The following is a 22,928-nucleotide window of genomic DNA, read 5'->3' as shown; positions in this document are numbered from 1 at the left end:
AGACAGAGCATGAATGGGGGAGGGGCAGAGAGAGAGGGAGACACAGAATCGGAAGCAGGCTCCAGGCTCTGAGCCATCAGCCCAGAGACCGACGTGGGGCTCGAACTCATGGACCGCGAGATTGTGACCTGAGCTGAAGTCGGATGCTTAACCGACTGAACCACCCAGGCGCCCCAACATTTTATTCTTAAGAAGTACACATTTCTGCTTTGACTGGCCAATAGAATTTATGCATAAAAAGCATGTAAGGAGATTTGCACTTTGAACTATGCAGAAAATGCTCATGCAAGTACTCCTTATTTTAACAGCATTCCTTGTGTTGGTGCTGTTGCTTCGCTAGTATGATGGTGACCTCTGTAGTCACGTGATCATCGAGCACATACCTGTTCGGTTGGCATCCAATTAGCCTTCATGATGGCATAGCCGAACGTGGGTGCATCCCGATTGCTTATCGCCTAGGAGCCTTGGTTTCCTCATCTGTACAATGGGAAACGATACCTCCTAGGACTCCTGAGGATAAAATGAGAATGTGCTTGTGAAGTTCATAGAAACTCAGGATGTCCCTCTGTTGGGAGAGCTAGGAAAAAAGATTTGCTGGAACTAAGACGACCACTCAGCTTTATATAAATAGGACCTCTCTGCAGCACCATCCAGTCTCTGACATATTTTTTTCCTGGCCAGCCTCCCCCACAACAGTAACACTCCCTTGGTACCACCGGGAAGAAGAGTGCCATCTTCCTCTTGGATTTTTGGGAGTAAGTAGTGGTAGGGTGACGTAGGTGTAGTTTTACTTATCTGACAGCCCACAAGAAGGGTTCTGTGCCTTTTATTTATTTTCTAATATACACCTCAAAAACTGCCTTCTTTTTTGTTCCTTGGAAATACACCAGCCCTATAGTATCCGATGTACTCACCATGTATTGGGCGCTTTGGGAGAGCCAGACACTGTGCTAACACTTTATATAGTCATGTTCGTATTTGATCTCGGCAAACCCAGTATTCCCACTTTTGCAGACGAGGACATTGAGCCACAGAGAAATTTCTGCAACTGACCCAAGAGCATACAGGTGGCAGTGTCAGAGCAAAGGATCGAAGCAAGTCCGTCTGGTTCCCGCATGTTCCAACCATTACCTTAGAAAAGTGTTACTTTTAGTTATCTGACAGCACAGAATTGATGAAAAATTGCTGATACACTATCGTTACCCAGATAATGTGCCCTCTTTCCTCTGCATCATTCCCATATGAGTTCAGGGCAGGGTTGCAGTACAACGTCAAAAAAAAAAAAAAGAGGAAGGAGAGAAAAGCCGAGTATCGTGTGCATGGATGCATAACTAGTCTGGCAGTGAGTTCCTCACCAGCACCTAAGATAGTCGCCTCTTGTGCATCGGGATCCCCCCTCCACTCCCCTCTCCCTTTGTGACATTTCGCCTCTCCCGCTGCACGTTAGCACAGCTGGGGTCGATTTTGTAGGAGTCCGTGGGGCTTGGCACTGTGAGGGCGAGGTGGCTTCATGGCAGGTGTTGCAGTAGCTCTGAAACAAGGAACTGGACTCCGCAGTTCCTGTCAGAAGTAGACTCAGCAGAACACACTGTTGGGAGGGCTGCTCTGCCCTGCCCTGCCCTGCCCTGCCAGCTGCAGTGCGGAGCCGGGGCCCAGGTAGCATGGGCCTGCGATATTCGTGGTGCCTGGGCAGCCGTCCGTGAGTATCCGCTTCCACACTGCGGCATCGTTGGTCTTCAGTGTGGATTCTCTGACATTTGATCTGGCTCTCGCTGATCTCAAGAAGACGCCTCTTTGAACTTCCTCCCCTGAATGACTAGCGTTGTTAGTACCGGGAAAATGGTTTTTGCCTGCGCTTGGTTTCGACAGGATTTTACATGTATGTTAGCATCAACCCCGACCTTGTGCTTGGGCCGCATCATGCTGGACCAGGTGAGGGGGCAAAGGCTGGCTGGCTGTGGTTGATCGGTGCGTAGCGGCGGGAATGCTGGAATTAGCTGAAATACTGTCTGTGCGTGTTGAATTTTGTTGTTGCGCTTGCAGAAACCTGGAATTTGGGGGCCAGCCGTGGATACTCAATTTGGATTCTATCATCCCATCTCTGAGGAATGGCTTCTTGATTTATGGGTTTCTGCAGTTGTCAACTTGCTGTGGATCCTATAAAATTTATAACAAAATGTAATATGCTTTGATGAGCTTCTGATAAATATAACAGGCTTAACAGTTTCTGTAATTTGAACGTGGTCATAGTTTGACACTTAGAAGGTCCGTATCCCTGTGCACAGTGGCAGGAGGTGCAGAGTTTTGGAATTAGGTCTGGGTGCAGATTCTGGCCTTTTTACTCATTGGCTGTGGACTTGACACATTGCTGCTTCAGCCTGTGTTCTCATGTGACGTGTGGAGATACACTGATCCCTGCCTCAAAGTTGTTCCAAGGATTAAAGGTAAATAATACTGATCTGGTATCAAACTAATAGTTAATGTTACTAGTTTCCTTCTTTTGTGTTTTCATCTTTGCTTTCTTCCTTCTCACATTTTCTCATCCAACTCAGAGTAAATCCCAGTTGGTGCCATGGTCCACAAAGCCCCATGAGATCTGAACCCCGTACAACTCTGAGACCTCATTCCCATTGCTTTCTCTGCACGGGCCAGCTGGTTGCTGCCTCGGGCTCCTTGGCCCTCGGCTGTCCCCTCTGCCTTTTACATGTTGTCCCAGCAACTCTGTATGCTGGCTCTTTCATAGGATTCACATCTGTTGTCCTGTGTCTCCTCATTCTGGTCCTCCTCCGCTCACTCTCTGTCTCAAAAATGAATACACAGTAAAAAAGAGTCACTCTCTTTCGCCCCCACCCCCTCAGATAAGAGAGAGTGTGAGCGGGGGAGGGGCAGAGAGAGAGGAAGACATAGAACCCAAAGCAGGCTCTAGGCTCTGAGCTGTCAGCACAGAGCCTGACGTGGGGCTTGAACCCATGAACCGTGAGATCATGACCTGAGCCGAAGTGGGATGCTTCACCAACTGAGCCACCCAGGCGTCCCCGGATGCTTTTAATTTTATAAAAATAATAATAATAAACACCAGTTGGGATTGAACTTTTAAAATACTCTTGAATATTGTGGAGTTAGTGTTCCGCTTTGCCCAGGCCTTTGGGGAGTATACCTCGGGAGAAAGGGACACTCGCTCAGTGCATCTGTAACTGGTTCCACGTTCCGTGTCCCCGTCTGTGCCGTGACTTTTCTCTCTCTGGCTTGTCTGACTCGCCAGGGTCTGTAGACGGTGGGAATATAAAACGTGGTTCCTGGCAGTCTGCAGGGATCTCTCTTGTAACCCACTGCGTTCAGGGAGAGGCATGGCCTGTCTCAGAGCTGATTGGCCCGTTCTTTGTCGCCCACTAGTCTGTGATGAGTTCAAGTATGGAGTGGAGAGAGTGTATTTAAGAACTTTTATGGTAATTTGACAGAGTCATTTTGTATCTATTGAATCTAATAAGAGCTCTGAGCTTCAGTTTTGCATCTTGTAAATTTCACTTTTTTTCTAGTAATTCATTTTTAGAATTTTTGCTTCTGTAACAAATTGGAAATTTTTTTTTAAAAATCTGGTCCTTGTTAGTTTGAGAAGCTGTCCTTCAACCCATCTAACAACTTACTGCACAGTGCTGTGCACAGGGAGAGCAGATAGACGTATGTTTCTGCACAGTGTTCAGCACATTAGAGAACAGAGACCTGAAAAAAGTCACATCTAGTCTGTGAAAGAAACCTTGTCTGTTTATTTTGACACATGTTATTTGTCTAACTGCTTCCAAATAAGATTAATCCATTTCAACAATGAATTACGAAAAATGCTGAATCAGGGCAGTGCATCATATAAAAATACACAAGCTCATTGGAAGCTTACTGGACTTGTTAAGTATTAGTTCTTTTCTTAAACGTTAATGAAAGTAACCTTATATAAAGTTAAGGGAACTTCATGTCTGAAGAGTCCTGCCCAGACTAATGAGTAAGAATGTTTTCTCTTTTTCCTGAGCTGGAAAAAACTAGTTTACACAGTGATGATTTCATTGTGATTCAAGTTACCCATGTTTATAAGTAGAACAACTCACTTTGTCTATAGAATTATGGCAACTTTGCCATTGGAAGCTTGTTAATTAGCTGGTTTTAATGGTCACCCTTACACTAGAGTTACAGATTCATGTTTGGGTCTTAATCTTTCGGTTATATTGAGTTTCAAATGCTTTTCAAAAAGAAGACTGGAAGAAATAGACTGCTTTCCTTGCCCTCTGTTGTGATTAGATTATTTAAATGGGTAAACATCTAGGGTTCCTGTTTGATTTTGTTCTGTCTGTTTGCTTCATGAGAAAGCTAAAGAAACTGAACATTTTAAAGATGTATTCTCTCTCTCTCCGAGTGGTTGGATACTGGACTTTTCTTCCTGGTCTGTTTTTTATCATCAGTTTCAAATTATTTTGTCCAGTTCTGTTATTCTTCCCAAGTTTCAGATTATTTTGTAAGCATTTCTCTTTTCCCAGCCTGGAATTTGGTTTTAGTCACAGTGATAACGGTCTCCCTCTCGAGAGAATCCTCACGTGCCTCTGTGTCTCTTTTCACTAAGTACACTTTGTATGAGGAGGCTAGTAAGTAGTTATGAAGCCAGTAACTGTCATGGAATAGACAAAGAATCCTGTGTTCTGCGAGAGAGCAACCCAGCTTTATAGAAATAGAAATCCAAGTAATCCTTTTTTTTTATTAAAAAAAATATTTTTTTTTTAGTTATTTATTTATTTATTTTTGAGAGAGAGGGAAACAGAGGATCTGCAGTGGGCTCCGTGCTGTCAGCAGAAAGTCTGATTCGGAGCTTGAACTCAGGACCTATGAGATGGCCTCAGCCAAAGTTAGACACTCAACCGGCTGAGCCACCCAGGGGCCTCACAAGTAATACTTAAATAGCAATCTCTTTGTCATCTCTTAGGAGGTGACCTCAGTCATCTGGGGAGGGAGAGGGTAGAAAAAAGAGAAAGTGCATTGCTGAGTGAGTTGAGATTGGTCAGTCTGGGTTTCTTAGATGAGGATCCATTTGAAGTGCCTGGTGTTGGTCTGGGGATGAATTTAGTATTCCTGTGTCAGAGTCCAGACTCAGGCTTATTTCTCTGTGTTCCCTTGCCTTAGCTCTCAGGGACACTTGCACTATGCGGCCTCTGTCCTCGGACTTAGGCCAGAAGCAAGAATGGTAATGAAGAGGGAGAGTTAGCATTTATTTTTTTTAACAGTTAAGTTAGACATAATATTATTCATAATGCCACCACCAATAAGACAGATTTATTTCATTATCAGATATTACCTCCCACATTGCATTGTTGTTTTAAACAATTGCAGTGGATTTTCTGTTTTGTGTTCTGGTATTTTTACTTTTTCCTACTCTTATCTATTTCTGTGGTCTTTATAATTATTTTTGGGGCCCTTTGAAATACTGTCTTGAGTATTTAACCCATTTACCTAGTGTTGAATGCTAGTTTTAACGTTTAAAAAATCCGAAGCTAAGTAATGAATGCGGCAAAGAACCTCATTTTTACCTATTAATTCTTCTGTTAACTTATTTCTATAAGGTAAATGACGAGGAATGCTATAATTAGGTCAAAGGATACAATACTTACAGCTTCAGTGTTTATCTCAGTCTTGCCAGCCTTAACTTACTCTTTTTAAAATGAACTTGCATCTGTAGGTTACTTTAATGTGGTATTTTGCAGCTTTGGCTGTACATCAGGATTCTAATTATACATTAGAATCTCCTGGAGAGCTTTAAAAAATACTGACGCCTGAGGGCCACCTCTAGAGATTTCTGTTTAATTGGTGTTAAGCGTGATCTGGAAATCAGGATTTTAAAAAAGCTCCTCCAGGTAACTGTAAGATGCAGTTGAGATTAAGAACTTTGCCTTAGTGGGAAAATTAGACTTCACATTATACCTGAAAATTAATTCCTGAGAGTTATTTGAATCAGGTTGGTGCCTTAAATATGATTAAATAAGGGGTATCAACAACTAAGTTTGACCACATCAGTAAATATTTAGATGTCCGTCTAGTAGAAATTTGACGTAACTTTGGGGGCGCCTGGGTGGCTCGGTTGGTTAAGCGTCCAACTTTGGCTCAGGTCATGATTACACGGTTTGTGGGTTCGAGCCCCATGTTGTGCTCTGGGCTGACAGTTCAGAGCCTGGAGCCTGCTTCGGATTCTGTGTCTTCCTTGCTCTCTGCCCCTCCCCCTACTCACACCCTTTCTCTCTGTCTCTCAAAAATGAATAAACGTTAAAAAAATTTTTTTAATTAGAAGAAAACTTTGACTTAACTTTAATTGTTACTTATTCTGTGAATGTTGGTATGTTAGATACTTTTGCAAATGTAATTAGCAACATGGTAAGATATTAAAAATTATTTTTTAAGATCCTGGAAGCAGTGCAGTAATGTGAGACTAGAAAATGCAGAACATCGGCTGTTGGAGGATCAAGGTGTTCCAGAAGTCATGGAGCCCTGGAGTTAGAACCCAAGTAGCCTGTCTGAATGTAGAGAAAAATGACCATGGAAGCCGTGGGCCATGAATCTCATGCCCCTAACACATGTACACCCCCAAAACGTAACCCTCCAAAGAGGGTATGTTAGAAATACCTCGTGTGTTTCACGGGTCTGCATTTTCTAGTGCGAAACAGGCAGCAGAGGCGGTTTTGTGTGATGGTTAGAACACCAGCCCTGGGTCTGGCCCTGTGACTCACTAGCTGTGAGGCAGGTCGTTGAATTTCTCACACCTTCGGTTTCCTCATCTGCAAATTGGGGTGATAGCTTCCTTCACAGCATAGTTGGAAGAATAAATGAGGCGATGTGATGTAAATAAAACTCATAGTTCAGTGTTTCGTACGTTGTTAAACCGCTAACAAATGCAGCTGTAAAAGGAAGTGACTAGGGTGTGTACCCCTCCTTTGTGGAAGGAAATAGAAACTATTATTAACTAATGTAATACTAAGTGTATCTCTGATCCTTAGAACAACTCTGTAAGAAAGCTGATATTATTGTCACTTTTTTGTAAACAGATGAAAAGCTTTGGCTCCGAGAAGCTTAAATAATCTGTCTTGGACCAGACAATGATAAAAAGGGGTTTCTAAATTTTTTTTTAATGTTTATTTATTTTTGAGACAGAGCGAGAGACAGAGTACAAGTAGGGGAGAGGCAGAGAGAGAGAGGCAGACACAGAATCCGAAGCAGACTCTAGGGGCTGAGCTGTCAGCCAGAGCGTGAAGCGGGGCTCGAACTCACGAACGGTGAGATTGTGACCTGAGCCGAAGTCTGACACTTAACTGGCCAAACCACCCAGGCGCCCCAGGGGGGTTGTAGTCCGACCTTAGCGCCCTGCTTTTTCATATGCTCCTGTGATCTCGCCTCCAGGGAAACCTAAATTCAATGTAATTAGATGAATTTGTGGTGATTCGTTATGGCAAGCAGAACAGTTTTTCCCCTTAGGGAATGGTAGGTGCCAGTTAGTATCAGTTTTGTGACAAATGTGGTGAACAATTTAGTGTGTCCTTTTTAAAAAGGAGATTGAGAGGCTCGGTTGTCAGAGTTGACATGTCTTTCATCTGAGAGGAATGTGCTCGCTTTGAAGATCGCTGGGCGGCGAGCCCCTGGGCCGGACCGTTCCCTGCACCTTGCATGCTGCTCGCCGGGCACCCGAGCTGCGTGTGCTGTTGAGTAACTCGGCAGAACTTTCTACCACCGGAGGAATGCCCGTGTGGTGGACGGCACTGGGCCCGGAATGGACGTTCTTTTGATTTGTCGAAGACCTTCTTCCCCTCCAGGTCTCTCCTCTGCCTTCCAGTGACCCTCCGTGTGTCCTGCTGTGGCATCTGGCGAGGGCTTCCCGTCAAGAGCGACCCCTTGCACGAGAGCGGCGCGGCATCAGATCGCGGGAGGGCACAGGCTCTGGGTCTGTCCACCCGGGATTCGCATCCGTTCCTCCAGCCTTTGTAGGGAGTGCTGCGTCAGGAGAGCACCACCTGTGTGCCAGGCACTATTAGAGAGTTTGCTTCCTGCCCCCTTTTGCTGCTGCAGCCCCCGTGCGGAAGGCCCGTTAGGGGCTTCTTCCAGAGTGTGGCGCTCGCTCAGAGAGGCCAGGTCTGTCGCCCAGGCTCTCCCTTCTCCAAGTGGCAGCGTGTGTCGCTGGAAGCCAGGTGTATCGAACCGCTGACGGACGTGGTGTGGCTCGCGCGAGCGAGCTGGTATTTCTGAGTCTCCACATCCTCTCCTCTGAACTGGGAGTAGCGCTTCGTGGAAGGATTCACACGAGGATTAAACAGTATACGCACCTGCCTATTTCTCAGTAGATACCCAAATAATATTCATTTCCTCCCTGCCTTAACTAAGAATTGCTGCCCCTGCCTTTTTGTAGGTTAATGTTTTAAATCACCCTCTTATTTTGAAAACTCTCGAACCATAGAAAAGATGGCAAGAGCGGAACAATGAGCTCCTGTATGCTCTTCACCTAAACGCACATTTGTGATGCTTGCTTTATCGGTGGGTGTACTTGTATATATATGATCTTGCTGAACTCTTGAGAATGAGTTGCAGACCGGTCCCACTATTCCTAAGTGTTTCAGCATATTTTTTTTTATTTTTATTTTTTTACATTTATTTATTTTTGAGAAACAGACATAGCGTGAGCGGGGGGAGGGGCAGAGAGAGAAGGAGACACAGAATCCGAAGCAGGATCCAGGCTCCAAGCTGTCAGCACAGAGACTGACACGGTGCTCGAACCCAAAAACCAGAAGATCATGACCTGAGCCGAAGTCAGACGCCCAACCGACTGAGCCACCCAGGCGCCCACATCATATTCTTATCACAGTGCACTTATCATTAATAGACCATTAATACGATCTCGTATGGGCTTTAGGTTCCCTTTTCGCCAGCTGCCCAGTAGTATCCTCATAGCAGTGGTCTCCCCCTGACCTTGGACATGCGCTGGGGCTAGTTCCTTGCAAAGTTCACCTTCTAAGCCATTTCTGCCGCTACATGGGCTTTACCGGAGTTGCTTCTTTAGGGGATCTCGCCCTTCACAGAGAGCGAGTTCCCCATGATCTCAAACCGTTGGTAAGCATCGTGAGCAAAACAGAGGAATATTGGTACCCCGCCCTGGAGTGAAATCCGCGCATCTGTTTGAGTACCTGCAGTGTGTCAAGAGAGTGAGCAGGGTAGCAAGGCCCCGCCAGCCAGGAGCAGTGTGGTCCCTGTCCTCGGTCGGATGACAGATGAGTAAAGAGAGCATGGCGGTGCAGCGCCCCGGGGCTTTCGGTGCCTGGTGAGAGACTGCCCTGAGGGGTCGTACTAGAAACTCAGGGTGAAATGCGGGGTGCCTGGGAGTGGCTGGGAGCTGTATAAATTGCCTCATGAGAGGATGATTGAAACTTTCAAGGTCACCGTGGTGTTGGCCTCTCTGTCTTGAAGGCTGTTCTGGGGTCTGGCTGAATGTGACAGTCTAAGAAATTTTTAAGAGACCTCAATACTGTCTGGTGGAGTAGGAATGAAGCGTCTCCATGCTGCGTAATTGGCACCATTAGTAGTGACAGTACCCCTTTCTTCAGAGGGGTGGTGTCCTCCCTGGGAGGAGAAAGGACCTGGGGAGAGACTGCCACCCACAGCATTGACACGTTCTCATCTGTATAACGCTCATTTGGAAGCAACAACAACAAAACATCCCAGCTGAGGCTGTGGTGCCTATTAATTCCCCAGTAGAAACAACCAGAATTGCAAGTAAACTTGTGGGTGTGCTTTTCTGTCTTGCCAGACTTGATTTGGTTGCAGTAAAATCTTTGTGTTACTTTTCTAAGGTAAACTTTAGATACTCAGGCATAGTCCCCTCTGTGGAAGAACTACAAAGCCGAGGGACAACGTAATTATGAACTGTGACCCAGAGAGGGCTTCTAATCAAGACAGAAGGCTGGGCAGCTGATCTCCAAGTCCATAGGAGACTAAACAAGGAAAATGGCTGTGAAATGGGAAATGTGGTAGTTTTACATAAAGGAATTCTGTACTTTGGGGATTATAGAACATTTAGCTATGCCCCATGTTCTCACTGGGGAGGTGGGGAGAGGGGGAAGGTGGATGGAGAGAGAGCAGGGCTTTGACTTTCCTTCCCTGGGCTGGCCCCATCACCAGCCAGCAATTCTTTCTCTGCAGATGGTTTTATTTGACGATTTTCAGCTACTTAAAAGTTTGAACACCGTGTGTTAGCTATTTTTGTTGAAGTATACCAAGCCACAGCCACAATCTGCTGAGGCGCCTTGCAGCTCAGTCCTTGGCCTCGGAGCTGCTGTCTTCACATGCACCTGCTGCCCATTTGCTTCAGGGACACGGGTGACGGGCGGATGTTATCATTCATCAGAGCATGCTGTGGAAACCGATGAGGTTTGAACAGGTCACTTGACCATTTCGCTACCACTGCCATATGCAAAAGGGTGTTTGGCTATATTTATACCCTGTATTAATCTCTCTCTCTTTTTTTAACTTTTAACATTTATTTATTTTTGAGAGAGGGGGAGGGGCAGAGAGAGGGAGACACAGAATCTGAAGCAGGCTCCAGGCTCTGAGCTGTCAGCACAGAGCCCGATGCGGGGCTCGAACTCACGGGCTGTGAGATCATGACCTGAGCTGAAGTCAGACGCTCAACTGACTGAGCCCCAGGCGCCCCTGTTAATAATCTCTTTTAAGGTGTACATTGTTCTGGCTGTGAAATCGGATACATTCTGATCAACACTGCTACGATGTCATGTCATAATTCACGCAAGTTTTTTCCTTCCTAGTGATGCATAAAGTAACGACACCTTTACAAGAAGTAGCATTGTAATTTTGATGAAACATGGCATGTTTAGTGCATGAGATGCCACACTTGCAAGTGTAAAACTCCTAGTTCTTTCTTGCTTTCTCGCTTCCGTGAAAGGGACCATACCTCCAGTGAGCCAGACTGTGGCTGTGTAGGAGCGCTCCATGGTTGACCGTCGTCCATGTGTTTGCACGTGTCCTGGAGAAGAGCTGCCATATTTATCTGGTGGCCCTGGCATCCAGTGGGATGCCTGCTGCTTAGTGGGTGTTGAGCAAATGTTTCCTTGAACGGTCTTTGAGAATTCCATTGTGAAGCAAGACCATAAAAACAAAGTTCTAGCTGGGAGTACTTAGAAAAAAGAAGGTAACTTAATTCAAGAGAAAATAATAAGTTGTGCCAGAAAGGGAGAGTTCTCTTAGGTCGTTACGTGAAGCAGCCATTATCGGCACTTCTTGATGTGTAATGATGTAGACACTGAACGCGGGTGTGACCGACATTAGAGCAGTTAGGAGGAGGAGGGGGCCGGCTGCGTTCAAGTGTTAGGGAGGCGGCACGTGGTGAGCTAAATACCCCCCTTCAGTGCTGGGGAGTCTGTTTGTGACGCCTCATCCGTCCCGGATCCCTCATCACTCTTCTGCGTACGTGGCTGTCTTGTTTTGTGATCCTGTTGTTGGAAGAGCGTGGATTTTCTGTAACATAGCCCCAGAATGTTAGGCCAGATTTACGTGTGTTACCAAGCCAGTGCCTTAACATGGACACGTTGCAGCTGTCATGCCAGCGAAGCTCGTGTCGCAGAGTGGAACGAGACAGTTGTCATTCTGGCGTTCATAGCTGAGCAGCCTTGGTTCGTGAAGTTGGGTGGCTTTCTGCTTTGTGTCCACACGGTGCATGTGGGGTGCTGCTCCGTAGAATGCTTAAGAGGAGAAGGGAAAGCCTAGGCGATGGGGGCATACACCGTGCCTGCTTCCCTCCCAGCAGACAGGCGATAATGGGAAGGCACAGCAAAACTTTGGGGCAGGAGAAGACCTCACTGTTGCCTTAAGATGATTCTGTTGGGTAGATTTGGGGAGCGGTGGCGGGTGTAGGGCAGCTGGCCTGTAGCAAGAGTGACTGCAAGAGTCCAGGTGACTCGGGGCCCGTAGGAAGTGAAGTAAGGCGCCGAATGGGAAAGCCAGAACCAGCAGGATGTTCTGAAGAAGGTAAGTGGTGTTACTAGGGATGACCACTGTTCATTCATGGAGATCAGTCGGGTTGCTGCCACCTTGGGGGATGGGGGAACATGAAACTGAGTTTTGACATCGGAGAATGCCCACCGCACATTCTGGCGAAGACATGGAAGTCGGTGGAAGTGTGGGACAGGAACGCGGACTTTGCAGCTGGAGAGAGATTTGGGAGGTGGGGTGGGGCTGTGGGAAAGGAGGAAAGGAAGTGGGAGAGGGTAGGAAGCTGATGTGTGCTGTGCTCACATCCACCATGTGAGGAGGAGGAGAGAGAGCCAGAGAAAACCGGAGGAAAATAGGATGGTTCTTTATGAACGTCCAGAGAGAATAAAGTTCAGAAGAATCCAGTCGCTATTTTAAAAGTCTGCAAAACTTGAGGGTGACGGGGACAGAGAAAAGCCACCGGATTTGTTATTTTCTTATCAGTGGACACCCGTGACCGTGAGGTTTTAGTGGCCAGTGGAGTGAGGGGGAGCCAAATTGCAGAGCCTTGAAACGTTTGGGTGACTGGTGCCGAGGCGGGGGGGGGGGGGGGGGGGGGGTGGACAAAGTGGGTCAGTGAGTTGACAGCAGTGTTTCTCAAAGTCAGCACGACTGCCAGTCTGGGCCTGGTCATCCCTCATGGGGAGCTGTCCTGTGCATTGCAGAACCTTCCCCCACCCACCCACCCACCCAAGGTGTGACCACCAGAAAATGTCTCCGCTGTCAGATGCCCCCCAGGCGCCAGATTCCTCGGTGAGATCTGGTCTCCAGGGCGGAGTGCAGATTTATGCTGCTGCTTCTGGACCCAGCAGGGCCCCAGGAATCCCTTCTGCTGCCACCGCCCCTCTGTCTCCTGCTGGTGGTTTAACCGCACTGGTAGGCAGGTGGGAAGGAGCTGGTCCAGAAGTGGGTGGAAAACAGCAGGCAGCCAGGGGAGCATTACCCCGTCAGGTACTGAGGGAGGGCAGGCGGAACAGAGCAAACACAGTGTTGGGAAGGGGCGTCTTTGACGCTGGGGGGGTGGTGGGCAGAGCCATCTGTTAGTGGATGAAGACGGTTTTAGCTCCCTTTAGGTGGTCTCAAGCTTCTAAGATGGGCAGAAAGGTCACCCAAGAGTGAAGTAGACAAGGTTAAGGCTGGGCCTTTGACGAAATTATAGAAAGTTTCACTAACACACAAGTGAGTAAGAGCATTAACAGACCAGCAACAAGTCCTTGCTCAATAGGGGATTTGAAAAAATTTGTTAAAAACATGAATTAAAATCTTGGGGAAGAAAACCTAAAACCCAGCCACTGTGACGCTATTTTCATTTGTGCATTTTACTGCCTAGACTTACAGTTTTATGCTTTTTATTTTGCTTATTTCACTGAATGTTGTAGATTTCAGTGTTACTGAACTATTATTTCAGTTATTTGTGATGGCTACGTAATAGTCCAGAATCAAATAGCCCTCTCATTACTGACCAGGGGTTGTCCAGTTTTTAATACTATTATACCTAAAGTTGCAGTAAACGTTCTTATGCCTGGAGTTTTGCCACATTTTATTAGTGGGTTCAGTAAAAATTTTGTATGATGCTGAACACAGAGCACAGAATGTATTGGCTTAAAATGCCGCCTCAGTGAGGTGTTCCTGTCCCACCACACTGCTTTGTTTCTCTCCATAGCACTTGCTGTCTTCCAGAATACCAGTTGTTTTATTTAATCTGGCTGTTCTTGTCTCCTTTGCTAAGTATAGAAGTTCCAGCAGGGTAAGGATTTTGGTTTGTATCACCAGCACCTGGAATGCTTCCTGGCACACAGATACTTGCTGAACGGTGGGCTTGACCCAGACCTGCAGGCACGATGGGTTTGGAAGGGTGTCAGCACCAGGTGTTTCCAGAAGTCAGTGGGAGAATAATTGCATTGACTGGTCTTTGGTATCTAGACAGACTAGGAAGCAACACAAATTCACAGGGACAGTGAGTCAGGAGATGGAAGGGTTATTGGCACCTGGAGGGGACTGTGGCAACGGAAGCACCTTCCTCTGGAAAGAGAGCCTGGGAATGGTAGAAGGTAGATAGTCTGTGGTTACAGATGGCAGTTTCTCAAGGTTTAGAGAGTAGAAAGGAAGCAGTTCGAGAGTTAATAGTGGCAAGGTTGGTGGAGAATTCCATTTTGCTGGGAATGGAGTGCATCACTTTTTAATTGCCCCTTCCTCGGCAAACAGTCCTCTCTTCTTAATGGATTATACTTGGTTCATGCTGGGATGGGGTCTGTAAATCAGGTTTTGTTTTCAGAGGTCTTTTCTTAGTGGAGTATGGCTGTAGGAGGTAATCTGAGTAATCAGCTATGCTACCGATTCTGTCAGACAGTTAACCAGAGTTAGCGACAATGGCAACCCAAATTGAGCTTCAAAACTCCATTTACAGAGAAGTCACGCCCCTTTATTTGGTATAGCTGATTGGTCACTTAGTCGAGTCATTCAGTTGAACCTTTAAGTGACTATCTTATAAGTGGAATTGACCCTTGAACAGTCCATTGTTGGCGCAGGGGGCGAACCCTCTGTGCAATCAAAAATCGAATGTAAGTATAGACTCCCCAAAAACCTAATAGCCTACTGTTGCTCGGAAGCCTTACCAATAACATAAACAGCCAGTTAATGTAAACTTTGCATGCTACATGCATTACGCACTGTAATCTTCTAGTAAAGGAGCCCAGAGAAAAGAAGATGTTACCGAGAAAGTCATAAGGAAGAGAAAATACGTTTATAGAACCGTACTGTATTTCTGGGGAGAAAAACCTGTGTGTAAATGGACCCGTGCAGTTCAAACCCCCGTTGCCCAAGAAGAGTCAACTGTACTTTTCTTTTTTTTTTTTTTTTTTTTTTTCCTCAACATTTTTTATTTATTTTTTTGGGACAGAGAGAGACAGAGCATGAACGGGGGAGGGGCAGAGAGAGAGGGAGACACAGAATCGGAAACAGGCTCCAGGCTCTGAGCCATCAGCCCAGAGCCCGACGCGGGGCTCGAACTCACGGACTGCGAGATCGTGACCTGGCTGAAGTCGGACGCTTAACCGACTGCGCCACCCAGGCGCCCTGTACTTTTCTTTTTGAGGTCACTTCACTCAGAGTAGAGCGACCTGGTAAGCACATAAGGATTTAGCCGAGTGTATGCCAAGTTCGTTTTAAGCAACTGCTGGGGTGTCATTCATGAGTATGGACATTACAGTGGTTTTCTTTTGGAACAGCCTTCATTGTTACTCAGCCAGCATACAATTATTCACTTGTGGGCTTTCTTATATAACGTATTGTTAGTTTCAAATTCCAGTTATTATCTGGTGAGTTGTTAATGACAGACAGGTGTGATTTAGTAAATAAAACACTGCAGAGAGGGAGTCGTGTGTCATCCCTCCCATTTGTCCGTGGGTGGCATGTCTGTTTCTTCTTCATGCTTCATTCTTAATTCTTCCATTTTAAAACAGAACGATCTCAAACGTAGCCTTCCGCCTCCTTCCAGAATCTGTGGGGTACTTTACCAATCTCCTGGTTCATAAAGAGAATTTATGTTTTGAGGCCTTTCCCAGAAATGCTTTTTTTACACACCTGTGCCTTTGTCGGCCTTATTTCATTTATTACGATACTAGTTGAGCAAGGTTGTTTGTTTTCCAAATGAAAAAAATTTGAACTTGGAGTTCTTAGAACCAAGTGGTTTCCTAATTGTATTGACAAGAATAGCGTATATGGCATCCAGTCGTGGTCTATACGGTTGACTTTGAGGTTGTCAACAAAAGTTGGAGTGCCCTTGCGTGGGTTGTACTGACTACTTCTTCACTTCCCAGTATAGTCGCTGCAGTTAACGTGTGGTGTAACCCAATTTGAGAGAAATGCGTAATAAGCCTTGCTTCTAGTGAAAACCAGGCTAAGACCATCCTCCTCACATTTCCTCATTAAGTTGATTGTTAGCATAATATTAACTATTTTAAGCTCCCAGACCTCTCTTTATCTTGATCAAAACATCATTGTTTAGGAGGAATCCTGCAGTTCTCATTTAATCCATTTGTGACCTCTTCTGAGGAGGATGGAGCAGTTAGTTAGGGCCATGCCTGAATCCCTGGGGAAGTGCCCAAACCAGACTTCTGCTGCAGGTCCCCCAGAGCAGCCGGGTAAGAGCAGAGGGCTGGCGCTGAGCCGCCGGGAGCAGAATGTACGTGTGTTAACCAGCAGTTGCCTGCTTCCAGGGAGAACGCCGGAGAACCAGACTCCTGGAGCCGTCTATCCTATGAGATACCTTACGGAGACTGTTCTGTGAGGCACCATCGAGAGCTGGACGTCTATACGTTAACCTCTGAGTCCGAAGCGCATCATGAACCCCCATTTCCTGGAGACCGTTGCACTGGACACATATTTAAACTTAGGAACATCCAACAGCAGCTAATGGTAAGGAAGAAAATGTCCATTTTCAGGCTTTTGTGCCCTTACTCTTTCCCCTAGTGAACCTTGCTATAATTGGAGCCTAAAAATGCTCTCCTCACAGATTGTGAAACCCCTTAGGGCAGTTTTAGTGGTGTTGGATGTTACCACTTACAGATAGGGGGCGGCAGCAGGAGGCCGCGGGCAGTTTTCTTTCTTTTTTTTTTTTTTTCTTGCCATGTTTTTGAAATAATGAAAGATACACGTACACACTGCAGATGCAGAAACATACGCAACAACTAGAACTCCGTTTTCCTAGCATCAAGGGAAATTCGTCTGTTTATAAATTTGTCAGTTTAGCTTTATAAAACTGAGCAAAACAGTTCCTGAGTTGGTTGCTATACTCAGAAATAAAGCCTCACAACTAGTCCAGTGAGCGATGATAATGTTACTATATTTAAATTGATAGTTGGATGGTAAAAAGATCACTAAAAAAAATAAAGATTTTATAATCCACTCAAGCCTTCAAGATAAAGTTGTTGCCAGACGTAAAAACATTACAGACTCCCTGGTAGCATTTATTATGCATAATATAAACGTCATATGGGTACATGTCTCTTGGCCATAACATCTGAAGGCTAAGTTTACATAATTTTTCCACCCAGTTTATTTCAGAGCTGATTTGATTTGGGGAAAGCTTGACAGTAATTTCATTTAAGGTCGTCTAGGGTCAACTCAGTACCGGAGGCCTCTTTGGGAGCAGGCATTATTTTTGAGGTCAGCAGGCCAAGACACCCCACAGCAGGGCTGTGTGATGGGCCTGCCTTCCCCTTTCTGAATCGTGCACGCCCAGAACAGGCATCATTTTGTTTTGCTCTGAATGGACTGCTGAGTCCGATTTTCCTTTAGAGCTCTTCTTACTGGGTGAATGACGGTCCACTTGAAAATCTCAGCTTGCAGGTGCCAAAGTTACTGTCTCGTATGGGAATGCTTGATGGGAAACTATGAGAAATGAAAACTCGGAGAGGATACATGCTGTTAGGAGCTTTTAAAGTTGTTTGCGAAACACCACTTGTTTCTGGAACGTTCACCCTTTATTAAATGTAATGACTTGCTTTCATAATTTTTAGGGGACGGTTACATTCTCAGCAACAGTGGAAGCAAATTAATTTGAACACTCTAAGCAGCATAGCACAAAAGCTTTTACTGAAAATCCACTTTTTGCTGGGGGGGTGGCGGGGAGGGCGGTACTCTCTTACTAGAAAGACTTTAGTGAGCATACCACATATTACACTTGCACATGGAAATTTCTACAATAGGCCCGGTTAGTAGACAGGACTAGTGTGATGTAGGAGAACTGTTAAGTGCTTACTGAGAGAGTAAATGAACCAGAGAGGGCACAGTAGATCTGTGTGAGACCATTGCAGTAGGTCAGACAGTGGGGAAGAGCGAAGCCAGATGTCTTACAAATAGTTTCTATGTGTTGAACAAATAGTAGTATTGTAAGAATTCCTGAAACCTTGATATAAAAGACAAACCAACCCCAAAGATGAGCTGTGTTTTTCTCCATTTTTCCTAAGCCTTGTCTAAAAGTACATTTGAATTTTACATGCTTATAACCTTAAATTAACTCTAGGCTTTATTTATTTTTTCCAACATTGTATTGTAAATCTGTATTTCAGATTTCACTGTGGTCTTCATAGTTCACATTTATGTAACAGCTTGGCATCTGTCATCAGGTTGAACGACTGTGATTTTTTTTTTTAACCATTCCTGCATAGTTGGTTATATTTGTTTGTGTTTTTTAAAATACTGCAAAGTTGCAAAATGTAATTTTGAGATGACCTACAATATCATCAAGCCACCGTACTTTCTAAGAATAATCAAGAATTTGGTATTATGGGGAACCTGGGTGGTTCAGTCAGTTGAACATTCGACTTCAGCTCAGGTCACGATCTCATGGTTCATGAGTTTGAGCCCCGCATTGGGCTGTCTGCACAGAGCCTGCTTCAGATCCTCTGTCCCCTTCTCTTTACCCCTCACCCTGCGCATGAGCGTGCGTGCACGCTCTCAAAAATAAACATGGAAAAAAGTTTTTTAAAGAATTGGTTATTATTAGTTTGATATGTTCTTGTTTAATGTTTGGTACTAGATAACAGAGGAACTGCTTTTTTTTTTTTTAAAGTAAAAGAATATCCCCTATCTACTTAAATTTTTTTTTAAGTTTATTTTGAGAGTGGCGAGGGGCAGAGAGAGGTGGAGACAGAATTTTAAGGCTCCACACTGAACGTGGTCATGGGGCCTGATGTCAAAAACCGTGAGATCGTGACCTGAGTCGAAATCAAGAGTCAGACGCTTTTTGGACTGAGCCATCCAGGCGCCCCTCTCCCATCAACCTTTCCAGAATGAGTTCATAAAATTTAGGAAATACTCATCTTGTATATTCTTGGCCATTTTTATCTTTCCAGTGGATATGCAGCTATAAGAGAAAATGTGTTTGTATCTATTTAGATCAGCTTACCATGTGATCATAGGGCTGGAAAGGCAATGAGCGGTCTCCGGCAGGAGTTTTGCGTATAGGTGTCAGTGCCCTCTTCCCAGGGACCGTTCTTAAAAGTATCTTTCATTTCCTCCTAGAAAACAAACCTTAAGCAGATGGACAATCCCATGCCCTTAATGGTGACAGCACAGGATCCTTCAGGTGTGCCCGCTGCTCAGGATACAGACAGCCAGTGTCTCTGCTATGCATCAGCCCCCAGGGACGGCCAGCAGCGCCCTCTTCCCGAAGACACCGCAAGCTCTCCGTGCTGCCCAGGGAGCACTGCCGGGGGGATTGCAAGTTCCTGCGATTTGTCAGGTGTGGCTAAGGAGGAGCACACAGACTGTTCCTGCGGGAGGAGAACTGCAGGCGTGGAGAGAAAAGGGGAAGAGGTGGAGGCAGCACGCGCTGCGGACTGCGGAGCCGCATCTGGGCCCAGCCACTGCCTGCAGAGTGTGCCCGATTGTGGAGGAAAGGGCGCAGGGGGCGTCCCCTGCTGTGGACTCAGAAACGGAGAAACTGGAACAGAATCTGCTGCACTGGCCGCGGACCAGGAGTCTCCAGGCGCCGGAGACCACGTCCCGCAGGGAGACGTGGACATGCAGCCGGGCACCACTGCCATTCGGCATCTGTCTGGAGGGGAGCTTGCAGTCAGTGTCCCAGCGACTGCTGGGGACCCAAAATGTGATCTCGGGAACACAGACACCCCCACCCAGAAGAACGTGCTCGAAGCTGGGGGGAGCACGGGCGAAGAGGTTGCCAGCTCTGGTGTCAGCACGGCTGGAGCCTGTGATGGAAGAGGCCCGAGGAAGCCTGCAGGTGAAGCCGGCGCTCCTCACGGCATCCCTGCCACTGCTTCCCTGGAGGCTTCCAGACCTGTCGAGTGTTCACCTGCAGGCAGTAATGGAGAAGCCTCCACCGTCAGAACTGCAGAGACTGAAACTTCGCGAGGTTGTGAGGGGGGCGCTGGGGTTCCACCAAATCCGAGCCCCCCAGTACTTGCAGCTGCAGCGGAAGACACGCCTGCTGATGGGTTTGAGCCCTGTGCTCCCTTGGCAGGCACAAGTGTGCCAGCATCGCCCTCTGGCCTAACCTTTCCTGGGCCCCAAAAAGACACAGCAAACCAGGAGCCAGGAACGGATTCACCTCCCATCCAAAGCCCAAACGGCGAATCACCCCTCTGTCCCCCCACTGGAGGTGGCAAGCCGTGTGCTGTCTCCACGCGGCAGCAGGACATGGTGACTTCTGGTGGTGTGTTGGCTGCGGAACGCTGTGATGACATAGTTACCCAGCCTGAAAGCAGCCCCCCAGGACTGCCCCCCACGCAGCATCCACCCCCTGCCGCCTGCTGTGAAGGTCCACGGGCTAGCCCGGCCGCCCCTGGCCCTGTGCGAGATACCCAGGAACATGTGGCATTTTGTCGTCTTGAAGTTTCAGATACGAAGGGCCAAGGAGGAGATTTGAAACTAGAAACCAACTCAACAGATATGCTTGGGGTGCGTCCGCACGCTGCTGCCCTCGGAGCTGAGAAGGAGCTGGTGCCGGACCAGGCAGTGACATCAGACAGGGTTTTTTCTCTGGCAGGCGGTTCAGGCAGTGAATCAGTAACCAAAGATGACGCGCTTTCTCTTGTCCCCTCCCAGAAAGAAAAGGGAACAGCAGCTCCTGGACTGCACACGGCTCCAGACGGTAGAGATGGCCCGGGCGGAGATGCGAATGAGCCCCTAGAAGACGGCGCCGCAGGCCTGCCCGTGCCCTCCGCCGCTCTCCAGCTTCAGCCCAGCATGGGGAATACCAGTCCCACGGCACTTGGCGAGGAACAAGGGGGACCCTGCCTCTCAGCAGCCCCCGAAGTTCCGAATCTCGAGGGCGGCGCGGACTCTTCTCTGCTGCCTGCGGGGAAGGCCACCGTGGCCTCCAGTTCCATTTTGACTGAAGAAGGGAAAAATCTGGTGCTTCCAGAAAGCTCTGAAGCTCAGGGACAGGGTGGCAGGGATAAAGCAGTGACTTGCTCCCCTGTTAAGGAAGACACGCTTTCCTTGGGAACGTTCCAGGAAGAGCGGAGAACACCACCTCCCGGACAGGAGGCGCAGGGACTCCGTGGAGAGCCCGGCTCCGCTGGCTGTGCTGAGGACAGAGCCCTGGAGCACGGCAACACGCTGGACACGCCCTCGGCCTGCCTTGATGCAGAAACTCAGCAAAACAAGGAAGTGGCCCCACCAGTCTCGCCACCGACTGAAGGTGGGGCTGCACAGAGCCTGGTGCCGCCGGGAGCCGGGCTGGCTGCAGCCCCACGCCAGGAAGCCCTGGGTGCAGAGCAGGGCAGCTCGGCTCCCTCGCCAGGGCTCTTACCAGATGGGGCTGAGGCTCAGCCTTGCAGTCGAGCTTTTGCTCTGGATGCTGGAGTGCAAAACCTTAACTCCCAGGGAATAAACCCTGCTTGTGAGGTGAACGGAAAGGTGGCCTTGGATGTCGCCGTGGCTAACGCTTTACCAGGCACCGTTGGGGCCGGGAGACAGGCTGCATCACACAACACACAAGACCTCCCACTTCCAAAAGCCTCGTTGAGCCAGGAGGAGAATATGATCCTGGGGTCGCCAGGAGCTTTACCAGACAGAGGAGTGACTGACCCACAGGGCGCTGTGACTCCAGAGTTGCTCCCTCTCGGTTGGAAGGAAGCGGACCACGGCAGCAGCTTGGGCAGCTCCGGGGAGGCACAGGTGGACACCCAGGCACATCACATCCTACGGCAGCCTGTTGCCACAGAGGTCCCCCCGGAGGCCGGGCTCCCACGCACTGGTGACCAGGCCCCAGCCGGGGAAAGGAGCGCTCCCCCTCTGCCCTGTGCTGCGCATCTGCCCGAGAGTGCCGACTCCATCGAGGAGGCCGCGAGTCGCATTGTGGAGGCCGTCCTAGATCAAGTCAAGGCCTCGGGAGCACTCCTCACTGGGCGGGGGACCAGTCACATGTCACTGTCCAGTCCTCCAGAGTCAGGCCCGGTGACCGAGCGGCCAGTGAGTGCTTCTGCAGGGAACGGGATCGCCTTTGTGCCTGGGCAGACCCCACAAACGGGCAGTGTTCGTGAAGAAGCCCCTGGCAACCTCGCAGGGTGTTCGGCTGAAAGCGGGGAGCTGGAGAAGATGAATCTGCCTGCTGACGGACCTGAGCCGGCAACAGGTAAGCAGAGCAGAATACAAAAGTCCCAGCTTGTGGAACAGATTCCCCGAAGAGTCTCTGAGACGTGCTGGCAAAAAGTGGGCGTCTCTGTGGTTTTAGAAGCGTCTTTCATTCATTGGGTACGTTGCCAGGTTCACAGCAACCACCCCCCCCCCCCCCGCCCCGCCCGCCGTCAGGACAGGCACGTCAGCACGGGGTTGGACAGATTTTGCTTCCTGTATTGCAGACTCCTGGCTTGTTTGATTAAGCCTGTCACACCAGGGCAGTGGGAGTTTTGTTCACCGAGAAAATTGTCTAGCATGCAGGTGCTTTGCAGCGATAAAGGAATTTAGCAGATGTTTTTATCCGTGTGGCTCAGTCCTTTTCTCTAGAACTGTGAAAAAGCAGTGCTGCAAAAACATGTTTTGCTTACAAGCCCGGAGCACTTTTCTTCCCCTGTCGTCCTGGTCCGTGTCCTGAGCAAATAGAGTCAGGGTGGTTTCGTGAAACAGCTGTAAGTGTCGCTCTGTGCGCGTGACCCCACGTCCAAAATGGTGGCATTAGGTCATTGGGGAGGGGTGGGGGAGGGGCGCGGAGAGAACGCCCTCCCTTTCCTGCCCGCGGAGCCGACTTCCAGCTCCATTGCCTCTTGCTCTCGGGCAGCAGTCTGGGAGCGCAGGCCCCCGTGCAGCTCAGGGCATGGGATGCAGGATGTCCGCCCGAGTGCGCTGAGCCGCCGTCACAGGGCACACGTTGTGTCTGCTTATCTGGGTGAAGCAGCTGTTCCGAGCAG

General features: G+C 48.0%; 1 protein-coding gene across 9 annotated transcripts in view; it reads left to right on the top strand.

The window, feature by feature from the left end:
• Positions 1-22,928, top strand: part of AKAP13 (A-kinase anchoring protein 13) — a 336,674-nt gene that overhangs the window by 159,193 nt on the left and 154,553 nt on the right. For 8 of the 9 annotated variants that reach the window (XM_047862510.1, XM_047862509.1, XM_047862506.1 and 5 more), the window contains 2 exons: positions 16,269-16,467; positions 19,078-22,156. In XM_047862510.1, the coding sequence (XP_047718466.1) occupies positions 16,269-16,467; positions 19,078-22,156 (3,278 nt within the window). Of the gene's footprint in view, positions 1-1,646; positions 1,700-16,268; positions 16,468-19,077; positions 22,157-22,928 lie in introns of those variants that run through there. The other variant, XM_047862512.1, reaches the window with a different exon arrangement.

The sequence above is a fragment of the Prionailurus viverrinus genome, chromosome B3 (genome assembly GCF_022837055.1).
Source record: "Prionailurus viverrinus isolate Anna chromosome B3, UM_Priviv_1.0, whole genome shotgun sequence".
NCBI lineage: Eukaryota > Metazoa > Chordata > Mammalia > Carnivora > Felidae > Prionailurus > Prionailurus viverrinus.
This window is presented reverse-complemented; position numbering and strand designations above follow the sequence as displayed.